General features: G+C 42.3%; 1 protein-coding gene across 2 annotated transcripts; it reads left to right on the top strand.

Annotated features, from left to right (window-relative positions):
- Nucleotides 1-778: 778 nt before the first annotated feature.
- Nucleotides 779-11,482, top strand: cenpm (centromere protein M). Of its 2 annotated transcripts, none has more exons than XM_062982878.1 (6): nucleotides 779-1,092; nucleotides 4,614-4,693; nucleotides 4,916-5,014; nucleotides 6,227-6,306; nucleotides 6,761-6,852; nucleotides 10,388-11,482. In XM_062982878.1, exons 1-6 carry the CDS (start codon nucleotides 1,036-1,038, stop codon nucleotides 10,397-10,399), a joined length of 420 nt encoding a protein of 139 aa, XP_062838948.1. In that variant the 5' UTR covers nucleotides 779-1,035; the 3' UTR covers nucleotides 10,400-11,482. The 2 variants fall into 2 exon arrangements, with proteins under 2 accessions (XP_062838948.1, XP_003221051.1); XM_003221003.4 differs by lacking the exon at nucleotides 10,388-11,482 and adding an exon at nucleotides 7,798-8,550 and having other exon boundaries at nucleotides 785-1,092.
- The last annotated feature ends 230 nt before the right edge of the window (nucleotides 11,483-11,712 follow it).

The raw sequence follows: 11,712 nt of genomic DNA on the forward strand, positions 1-11,712 counted from the left end.
TGGCTTTGAAACAGCGACTTTTTCCTTTCCTGCCTGGCAAGGATGAGGAATGGATTTGAGACATTCTGCTTTTAAAGCAATGTCACCCATGCCGAAGGCCTTCATGGCCGGAATCACTGAGTTGCTGTGAGTTTTCTGAGCTGTGTGGCCATGTTCCAGAAGCATTCTCTCCTGACGTTTTGCCCACATCTATGGCAGGTATCCTCAGGGGTTGTAAAGTCTGTTGGAAACCAGGCAAGTGAGGTTTATGTATCTGTGGAAAGTTCAGGGTAGGAGAAATAACTCTTGTCTGTCTGAGGCAGGTATGAATGTTGCAATTGGCCACCTTGATTAGTATTGAATAGCCTTTCAACTTCAAGGTCTGGCTGCTTCCTGCCTGGAGGAATCCTTTGTTGGGATGTGTTAGCTGGCCCTGATTCATGTCTGTGTATCAAGCAGCGGCTTTCTACTGCTTTATATGAATTGAGCTCCACCTCATTCAAGTACATCCAGTCCTCAACTGTGAGTCTGGACTTCCACAGGCTCCTTGGTATCAGCTGTAAAAGGAATAGAACTAGAGCTTCCTCTTGCATTTCCCCACTCCCAAGCGTGCCAATTCTTATCTCTGCCCTGATTTTTATTCAGAGCCCCGCCAACTCCTCCCCCGCCCTGGAGCAATGACGTCACAGGCCACGTGCTGCTTCTAACGCTCAACCTCCTTCTCCCAACGGTGCCCTACATAAAACAACACAAAAAAGGGGGAGGGGGGAACGGCGCATGCAAGTATTTGAAAAGGAGGCGACTGCGCATGCGTTCCTCTCAACACTCCACCGCCTTTAATAGGCGTTATGCCTCCCTCTACTGCGCATTGAGCAACAACAGCTCTTAGAAGGCAACGAGGCCATACAATCAACAAACGCAAAGAACAATTATGAGTCAAGCCGGCTCCCGTCCGCCTCCCTAGGCCACGCCCCAACGAGCGCCCCGGTGACGTCACCATGACGCAGCATTGGCGGCAATTTGGAATCCGATTGCGCGCTCTTCCCGTTTGTCGCTATGACGACCCTGGCCGCGTTTGAAAAGTTGCCGACGCTTAATTCCGCCACCATTTTGGTATGTATTTGAGAACAGGTAAAAGAGACTGAGAAGAACACTCTCTGTGTCACTCTTCTCGCTCTCCTCCATTTGACTTTTCGGGTACTCCTTCATGACTAGTAATTTAGGTTGAGAAAAGCGAGTCCTCGTCTCAGCCTATTAGAGCCACAGTTCGGCCCTTGAGCCCGCCTACTGGCTCTCCTAATTGGTGGTTCCCTTCTCTGGCTTTTTTCTCATTGGTTCATTAGTTTTGTCCTTGCCGTCCGGTAGGACAGTAGTAAATAAGAATAATGGGTTGCTGTGAGTTTTCCAGGATGTATGGCCATGTTCCAGAAGCACCACTAGGAAAACGGGAATTCCAGACATGAAACAATCAGGGCCAGCTAACAACAAAGACTTGCTCCAGGCAGGAAGCAGACAGACCTTGAAGCTGCAACGCTTTTCAGTGCTAATCAAGGTGGCCAACTGCAACATTCACACTTGCATCCAAAAGACAAGAGTTCTTTCTCCCACCCTGGACCTTCCACAAATATATAAACCTTACTTGCCTATTTTCCGGTATATCTCACAACCTCTGAGGATGCCTGCCATAGATGTGGGCAAAACATCAGGAGGGAATGCTTCTGCAACATGGTCATACAGCCCGGAAAACTCACAGCAACCCAATAATGGCTGTGGTCCATGTCTGGCTTCCTTCCTCACAAACTTGATTATGGTGGAGAGATCTGCTGCTCAACCATGAAATGAAAGAAAGCTGCTAAATTCACTCTGGTTTTGCTCTGTTTTTTTCATTATGTCTGATCATAGTTATGCCAAAAGAATATGCCAAAAGATCACAAGGCATTTAAATCCATAGTACAGGTTAAAATGTGAAATGAAAAATGATCCAAATAGATATAGAATAATAAGATCACAGAATAATGGAGTTGGAAGAGACCACATGGGCCTTCTAGTCCAACCCTCTGCCATGCAGGAAAAGCACAATCAGAGTACCCCTGACAGATGGCCATCCAGCCTCAGTTTAAAAGCTTCCAAGGAAGGAGCTTCCACATATTGGGTGCATGTACACTGTAGGATTAATGCAGTTTGACTCCACTTTAACAGACTTGACTCAATGCTATGGGATTGTGGGAGTTGTAGTTTTACAAGGTCTTTAGCCTTCTCTGTCAAAGAGTGCTGGTGCCTCACCAAACTACAAATCCTGATTCCATAGCATTGAGCCATGTTAGTTAAAGTGGTGTCAAACTGCACTCATTCTACAGTGTTAGTATATTGTAAGATATATTGGCAAGATAAAATATGCTTAGAAGATTAAAATAGCTTTTAAATCCTGTATATATGTATAGCAGCATAGACGGTTTCCACTAATAAATGCAGCTACTAGCTATGTTTGAGCCACTGCATTTCTTACATTAAACACCAGTATAGTGTAGCATGGTGAACTGTGACTCCTGGAGTGGGTTCAGCCATGGAAACCCCCATTGGGTGAGCTTGAGTAAGTTGCTGTCATCTTTAAAAGAAGGCAGTGGCAAATCTCCTCTGAATAAATATTGCCAAAAGGATCCTCTGATAGATTTGATATAAATCAGAGCCAATGAAAAGGCATGTAACAATAACAGATTTCTTACCTTAAGCACACTGGGTCTGTGACCCTAATGATTGATTGGAGAAGGTGCACTAAAATTCTTAAGACAAAACATTTCTGTCCACTAGTGAATCTTGTAACATTTGACAAAAAAGGTCATGGGGTCTTCTTTGATGAAGGGCAGGATGAAGGAGAAGTAAGAGCAGGATCACCTGGCAAGGACTAGAGCAGTGGTTCACAATCTTTAAGAGACCACAGACCACTGAGGCAAAAGCTGGATACATCATGGACCGTCGAGATCAATCAACTTCTCTCCCCACAACCTGCACACATGAAATCGTTTTTTTTGAATAACTAGAATGTATTAATCATCATACTTGTATTTACATATACATTTTTATATTTTGTGATACAATGACAAAACTCCTGAAAAAGATGTGGTTTTTGAGCTTGTATTTCTTTCACTAGGTGTGGAATCCTTGGATTGATACTATTGCTTAATGCACACACATGTTGTGGCTTTGAGTCATAGTAGACTGGCCCTTGAAGAGCCAGTCTGGGAAAATGGGATCTAAGAGTTCCTCTTCTGCTGGCCCAGGCAAAGGAAGAGAAAGGCCATGTGCTCCCTCCCCTCCCTCCCGGGGAGCTAGTGATGGAGCTTCCCTCAACCTCCACCTTCACTGACCTACTAGCTTTGTCTGTGTCCTCCTCTTTGCAATCCAAACCTTACAAACCGAGCTTCCCTCCTTGCCTCAAAAGAAGGCAAGGAATGAAGGATCCAATTCCACCATTCCTGCTCCCTCTCTTTGCCCAGCATTAGACTCTTACTTCCTTACCTTCTCTTGAGCAGGCTGTTACCAGCGCCATTTACAGTCTCCTCATTGCAACCCACCTCCAGCCGCCTGGCCTGAAAATTGGGCTCTAGAAGCAGCAGCGTCAGTCCCAGGCAAGAAAGGAAGGATCCAACACTGCCATTCTTGCCCTCTCCCTTTGCCCAATGTTGGATCCTTCCTCCTTTGCAGGCCCAGGCGGCTGGGCTGCAAAGAGGAGACTGCAAATGGAGCTTTGATAGCAGCCTCTTCAAGGTATGGAAGAAAGGGTCCAATGCTGGGCAAAGGGAGGAGGTGGGTTGGAAGACATTGGATCCTTCCTTCCTTGCCTAGGATTGAAAAGGCTGCTGCTGCCAGAGTCTCATTTGCAGGCCCAGGTGACAGGAGGGGTGGCTGGGTTGAATGAAAGAGACTGCAAACAGGGTTCTGGCAGAGCAGCCTCCTCAAGCCTAGGCAAGCAAGGAAGGAAGGATCCAATGCCTCCCTTCCCACCTCCTCCCTTTGCCCAGCATCGGACTCTTGCTTCCTTATCTGCTCTTGAGGCGGCTGATGTTGCTAGACACCTTTTTGCAGTCTCCTTGCAACTTAGTCCCCTGCCACCTGGGCCTGCTAGGAAAAAAGGATCCGCCATTGGGCAAAGGGAGGCGATGGGAATTGAAGTGTTGGATCTTCCCTTCCTTCCTTGCATAGTAAGGAAGCACCTTTTGCAGTCTGGATTGCTGGAGAGTGGGGAGAAGCCCACAGGTCAATAAAAATGGGGGCCAGGGATAGTGCCATCATTACTGGCTCCACATGAGGAAGCAAGGGAACAAAGCATGTGGGTGCCCTTGTCTCCCTTTGGCTGGGCCAGTGGGAGAGGAACACTCTGAGCCTGAGTGCTAACAGGAGGGGATGGCCAGCAGGAGAAGGTGTGTGTGTGTGTGTGGGGGGGGGGCATTATGCCTGCAAGGCCTGTTCCTCAACAGCCATATTGTGGCGACTCTGTGAAAGACCCTCACAAACCACTTTTCTGTTTCTTATAGACTGCCTGTAGTCTACGGACTGGGAACCACTGGAACCATAGTGAGAAAAAAGTGAATGCTTTTTGTTGTGTATTGTTACTTGTTTTCTCTTTTTTTTTATAGCTAGTGGGAACAAATTCCGTTTTCCAGCAGCAGTTAGCAGAGGCAATTCTTAAGGAAAAACAAGATTTAAAAATAAACATGTAAGTGGCAGAAAAGGGTAAACTTCTTTTGTTTAAGTTGTTTGAAAGATAAAAGCTTTAGCTTTCACATGTGTTGTGTGTTTCTGAAAGCCATGGCCATTCTAAAATAATGAATGTTTTATTCTATAAAATGGATGTGTCCTGTGATAACGTGCAGTGTCCTAACATGAGAGAAAGCCTCTGGCCTCGATATTGATGAACAACGTCGCCTTTTTCTTTCAGTCACTTGACAACCTTTCTCCCTTTACCTACGGAGAGAGATCACATTCGACCCCGGATTGATCTGATTGTCTTTATCATTGACATTCAGAGCAAATACAGGTATGTGCAAAAGAAAGACCCAACTTTTGAGGAGGGGAGATATATTTTTTGTTTTTGTTTGTAAATTAAGGCGATTGTAACTGGAGTATTTGGCAAGGAATATCCAGATTTATTTATTTCTGATATTTCTACCCCGCCCTTCTCCCTGAGGGGACTCAGGGCGGCAGATTCAGCTGCCTACATAGCTTTGAAGCCATAGAATACTTCGGGCAACTTAATATGTCATGTAATGCACTCTGAAAAAATCCTCTAGAGAAGAGAACAGCCATGTGAACATTTCTTATACAATCTTACTAATAGGCTACTGGTCATATGGTACTGCTATTTTATTTTGATTTTCAATTATTTCAGAACCCAATAATATGCTATCTTACATCATTTTTGTATTCCATGTTATTAATTAGCCTAACTAGAAATTAAAATAGTTTTCATACCAAACATACCAAAGCAGCATGTGGAAAGGCATTCTTGATATTACACCAACTATTATCAGTCTAGTACTGTATCTGAATAGGAACAGTGCAAGCAAGTGGAAGTCATACTGAGGCGGGAGCAAGCTTGTTTTCTGCTGCCCTGGAGACTAGGATCCAGAACAACGGCTTTAAACTACAGGAAAGAAGATTCTATCTGAACATTAGGAGAGCTCTTCAGCAGTGGAACTCTTTGCCTTGGAGTGTGGTGGAAGCTCTTTCTTTGGAGGCTTTTAAGCAGAAGCAAGATAGCCATCTGTTGGGGTGCTTTGAATTCGATTTTCCTGCTTCTTGGCGGGGGGTTGGACTGGATGGCCATGAGGTCTCCTCCAGTTCTATGATTCTATCGCCAATCATGCAGAACCTTAGCAAGTACTTTCTTTTGATGCATCTAAAAATGGTTGAATACTTTAAGTATGTTCCTGAAGGGCAGGGGTTTGGGCTGAAGGGCCCTTGTGGTCTCTTCCAGTTCTATTATCCCAGTCAACTTAGTCACTGATGTTATGCTTTTCTAATAAAAATGGGGTTGGCTTAGGTATTACGCTCCTATTGAAGTCATAATTCCCAACTCCGTAATAAATTTGTATGTAAATCTATCGAGCAGATTTTCTTGCCTTTCTTTCTCTCACTTTGTATGATATTTGATAGCCTTCTATGGTTGAAAGTACTAGATCTCTCCAAGGAGCTCCCTCCAAATTGTCCTTTATAACTCTTTTTGTTATTTTATATCCTCTTTTATCAGTTTTAAAGAAATCGAAGCATCGCTGTTACATGTTGATGCCAACTTTTTCCTCGGAAAAGTGTGCTTTCTGACCACAGGTGGTATGTATGAGACATCTTTCCTGTTTCAGACATTCTTTAGGTGTTTTTCACTGGTCAGTGCCTTAAAAAGGCAAGTTAATAATTTGACTCTACAGCAAGTATTTCACCTTCACTTGAATGGTGCTTTTGGGCCGGCTTTTTCCTCCCCACTCTTCCAATGTATGACTGCACTCCTGCTCTATTTGAGGATTGCCTTGTGACCAGGCTTTGTTTTAGAGTACTGCCAATCACACAGAAGAGTACATTGTTTAGTCTTGTTTCCACTTAAACAATAATTAGTCAGCAGAGGTCTTGAAAAAAATTGTGCTTTCCTTACATAAAATTAAAAGTATTGGAAGGCACATCAAATAAAAAATTAAGATAGCTAAAGATGCAATCTAAAAGGACATTGTTATTGTATTAGGAAAAAATAACTTGCAAATCTTAAAAGTTTTTTTTGTTCCACTTTTTGTAGTTGGTAGAATGGACCAAATGAGTGTGGATATGAATGCTGTCTTGAAGCTGGCAGATCGCTACTGTAGTCCTGTTCTGTTTTGTGAGTTGGAAGTAAGGATCCTTTAAAGTGTTTTTTTTTTAAACTATATGTAGCATGAGTTAGTAAATCTTTAAAAATACCAATAGCTTCAGTGAATCATATTGTACCTTATCTATGCTAGCATGCATGCTGTTTCTGTTCTCAGATGTTATGTCCTCTGGTACAACTTTTTAAAAAGAACATGGAAAACATCAGTTTGGAAGAATTAGAAAAGGGCTGAGATACTTTCCCACGTGGGGCTAACTGATTGGTTATATGCTATCAATGATCAGAGACACTTTCTTTCCTTGCTGTCCCTGCCCAGTAGTCTGTCAGAGAAACAATCAGCTATCTTTACAAAAGGCATAAGATAATTTGAAGATAATTTTGGGGGTTGCATGTGGCTGTAGTTTGCCGACTCCTGAGTAAGAATGGTTTTTAAAAAGGTGGCAAAGCCTCCGTGTTTGTTACACCTTTGACCAAGAAACCACAGTTTCTGATTGGCCATACCTGTACTTTCTAAACTTATAATTTGGTTCGTTAAGGCCAGGTTTTGCCCTGCAAAGTTTCCAGGTGGATGCCTCCTGCAATGCTTATTTTCAGGAAGAGAATCTCCTAGTTCGCTGTAGCTAGCTTGGCAACAGTAATTGAACAATCTTTGCTTCTAGTTTTGGAAGTAAAGAGAAGCAATAACAACTTGCTTTCTTGGGATATTCTGGCAATATTGCTTTTCAGGTATATTGAAGTAGTATCTGCCTTCTGCTTTTGTTAGATAGTGAGACTGGACTGTAATAAGCTAAGGCTGGCATGGACTGATCATGACTTTAAAGCTTTATCTAAAAGTCTGTTTAATCTCTTTGAATTCTGTAAAGCAAGCAGAGTTGATACTGTCTGCTTTTCTTTTCGCATCAGGCAATATTTCTGTGTAATTTCCTTCAGACCATTGGAATGTTTGTGTTTCTTTTTTATTTTCCCAGTGTGAGAAGATCAGAATTGCCACAGCACAGAGGCTAATCCGGATGTTGCAAATATGTAGTGGTCATTTGCCAGGGGTGTCTGCCCTCTCCTTCAGTACCTTAATGAAAAACTTAAATAATGACTCCAGTTTCATGGCCTAAAAGGATTTTCAAGTTAACAGAAGCACACATAAACATTTAAAGGGAGGAACATCAAACATTTAAAAAACATGCATGTTTGAAATATAAAGTTTAAACAATGATTTTAATATGGGTCAGGAACATTAGAAATGGAAATCAATTATTACCCATATTATTGACTTTCTAGTTTAATATTTTGTTCACCCACATGCATGTTTTTCCTAGGTGGAAATCTCCAATGTTATGTGTTCAGAAAAATGTCTTCTGGTTTACAACGAAATAGAAGATAGGTAGACAGGTATAATGCAAGTAAATGTAAAGCTGTGCTGTATTCCTAGAATAGATGCGGCAAGCCTTTTAATCCCAGAATTGCAACGTGCAAAGAGAAAGAAGTTATTCACAAACCTGTACATCACAATATGGTAGGGATCTAGTGGACTCTAACAATGATGCTTTGCTGATTAAAATAGGGTTCTAATTATAACAAATAGAGCATTAAATTTGAACAACCCTAGATCATAAAATGTTGTTAGTGCATTTTTAATGGAGATTCACCCATCCCATCTGACTAATAAATCAGTTCTCTGTGTTTTTAAAAAATACATCTACAAAATAAACTAGCAAATATTTTCATATTATGCTCAGTGATTTACTTTCCTGCTTGACTTTTTAAAATTGAAAATTGGTATGGGTTATGGGTACCTTGAATTATTGTTTTAGCTTTAGTGACAAGTGAAAGCAGAACTTACATTCTTAAAAGCAACTGCAGTATGGTTTAGCAGCAACACAAGTTGACAGTCTTTTGCTGTGCTTCAGTGGGCATATTTAAAAACTGATCCTGGAAACAATCAGGACCAGCTAATACCTGCCAACAAAGGATTTCCCCAGGCAGGAATTAGCCAGGCCTTGAACTGCATACATACTTGCCTCCAACATACAAAAGTTCTTTCTCCCACCCTGGACCTTCCACAGATATATAAACCTCCCTTGCTTAGTGTTCAATATACTTCACATACAGCCCGGAAAACTCACAACAACCCAGATCATATAGTTTGTCTGCCAATAGCAACTCTGACTTCTCTGAATTCAGCATCTGGGCTGACACAGATTCCCTGGAGCTATTCCAATGCTTAAAAATGGAGATGCTTGAAAATATGGTGAGGGATTGCAAAAACTATAGGAGTACAAGCAAGTCCACTAGCACCACCCTCTGGTTGTTGAGGATGATCAGAGCTCTCTGCCCCCCCCCCCCCCCGCCCCAGGTTTTACCTGAAAAGCCCATAAAAGAATAGCATGTTCTGAAAATTAAGATGTTCAGTGGATTCTGTGTAGCTGTGACTAAATTCAGTTATCACAGAGAACAAAATGCTGAATGGGAAGTATATATGGAATCAGTTTATCCACAGCTTCAAGATGTACACATTTAGAAGTCTCCACAATTATGTTAGATTATGTCAGCTGCATGTCACTTCATATGCAAAGTGTACATCAAATTAATCACAGTGAGCCCTCAAATACTTCAGTGCTTTAACCCTGAAGAGGCTTTTCATAGAATCATAGAATACTAGAGTTGGAAGAGACCTCACGGGCCATCCAGTCCAACCCCCTGCCAAGAAGCAGGAAATTGCATTCAAGGCACCCCGACAGATGGCCATCCAGCCTCTGCTTAAAAGACTCCAAAGAAGGAGCCCCCACCACAGTCCAGGGGAGAGAGTTCCACTGCCGAACAGCTCTCACAGTGAGGAAGTTCTTCCTGATGTTCAGGTGGAATCTCCTTTCCTGTAGTTTGAAGCCGTTGTTCCGCGTCCTAGTCTGCAGGGCAGAAGAAAACAAGCTTGCTCCCTCCTCCCTATGACTTCCCCTCACACATTTGTACATGGCTATCATGTCTCACCTCAGCCTTTTCTTCTGCAGGCTAAACATGCCCAGTTCTTTAAGCCGCTCCTCATAGGGCTTGTTCTCCAGACCCTTGATCATTTTAGTTGCCCTCCTCTGGATGCTTTCCAGCTTGTCAACATCTCCCTTCAATTGTGGTACCCAGAATTGGACACAGTATTCCAGGTGTGGCCTGACCAAGGCAGAATAGAGGGGTAGCATGACTTCCCTGGATCTAGATGCTATACACCTATTTATGCAGGCCAGAATCCCACTGGCTTTTTTAGCAGCCACATCACATTGTTGGCTTATGTTTAACTTGTTGTTCACGAGGACTCCAAGATCTTTTTCACACTTACTGCTATCGAGCTAGGCGTCCCCCATTCTGTATCTTTGCATTCCATTTTTTCTGCCGAAAAATGGTGGTGTCATCACCACGACAAAATTAATAGTAATCCCTGTTTCAAATTATACTGTTAACTTTTTGGGGAGATGACCTTTGGAATACCCCAATAAATGTATTACACAGCACGGGTTTTGGAATTTTTCTGTTTTGTCACATGGTTGTCACTTTATATGTTGGATTTCTCTAAAGGTCTCCCAATGAAAGACTCAGGGATAACAATACTGAGGAGAGTAACAAGAAAGGGTGTAATCCGGAACAGGAAGTTTTGAGCAGCAAGCCAAAGGCCCTTGAGGATGTTTCTCACACACTACAATACAGATGGAAGCAAGTCTCTTTAGCGTATATCCACGGGTCAGCAACTGCAGTCTGCATAAATTGTCTGACAGGAATGAGATTACCAGTTGGGCTCAGCAGGAAGCTGACAGAAACAAACCCTGCTAGCAGAACCCTGCCATCTTTACCACTTTCAATTAAGACACAGCAGTTGCAACTGTCACGTAAATGTTGTCTTGGCTTCAGGGAATCGTAACCTGAAAACCAAAGAGTGAGGAAGGATGCGTAGTGACTAGACACAGCTGCACATGCATCCATTAAGACTGCTGGCTTCAGCAGTAACCTCACACAATCTCCTCTTGGCAATCCATATTTAAGCTCACTTACTATGAAGGTGGTTACATGGCAGAGATAGTGTGAATACCTCCACCAACCAGTTCTCTTATTTTTAAGAGGAAGGTCTTAACAGCAGATTGAATGGAAGAAATGAGACATCAAACTAGTGAAACACCTTTATTAAAACTGTTCTCATCTATACACTGAGGTGCCGCTGCCACCCAATTTATTGTAGCAGCACTTCTTAAAGGAACCAGAACCAGTTCCAAGGAACTAGGAAGAGAGAGATTCCTTTCACTACAAAAAGTACATTTCTGTGACAAATTAAAAGATAACCTGTGCTACATTCCAATGCCTACTTCACCAAATGCACAGAGTGTGATCTCTGTGTTCATGCTGCAAAGTACATATGCACAGCTACACTGAGAGAGAAAAAACATTGTGCATCAGGCCAAGTGGACAAGAAAAGCAAAATGGGCCATACAGAGAGTTGGTCATGCTTATTTGCCTCTCTGATGCCTTGCAGTTCTCACTGGAACCAGAAGATGGTGGTAAGGTCTTTATTAAAAGCTGATTGCTTTAGGCTAAGTTTCCTAATACTGCAAATGTCATTGTTCAAATGTATCCTATCCATGAAACATTTTTAAAAATCAAAATCTCTTAATAAAGTATGTAATAGCTATTATGTCTGCACCGTTTATGTCTAAAACAGATGTTTAAAATTACAGGTTTCTTTCTGCTTTCATTTCAGAGCTATCCTAAGAGGCTAATAAGCCATAGTTAATACCAAGAGACCAGAAATAGGTTATTCCTTCCTGTTTCAATGCTGAATTTATTAGGATGAAAAGTTCCACCCAACTTTTCTACAATGGCTCAAGACAATAGCTCCATCTAGGAAATGGAAC

This window comes from Anolis carolinensis, chromosome 5 (assembly GCF_035594765.1).
Source record: "Anolis carolinensis isolate JA03-04 chromosome 5, rAnoCar3.1.pri, whole genome shotgun sequence".
Lineage (NCBI taxonomy): Eukaryota > Metazoa > Chordata > Lepidosauria > Squamata > Dactyloidae > Anolis > Anolis carolinensis.

Bases quoted from the DNA above. Each gene is read 5' to 3' on its own strand.
- cenpm (XM_003221003.4), top strand. From the start codon at position 1,036: ATGACGACCCTGGCCGCGTTTGAAAAGTTGCCGACGCTTAATTCCGCC. The intron at 5,015-6,226 runs GTATGTGCAAAA...CTCTTTTATCAG, and splicing joins GACATTCAGAGCAAATACAG to TTTTAAAGAAATCGAAGCAT. The intron at 6,307-6,760 runs GTATGTATGAGA...CACTTTTTGTAG, and splicing joins GTGCTTTCTGACCACAGGTG to TTGGTAGAATGGACCAAATG.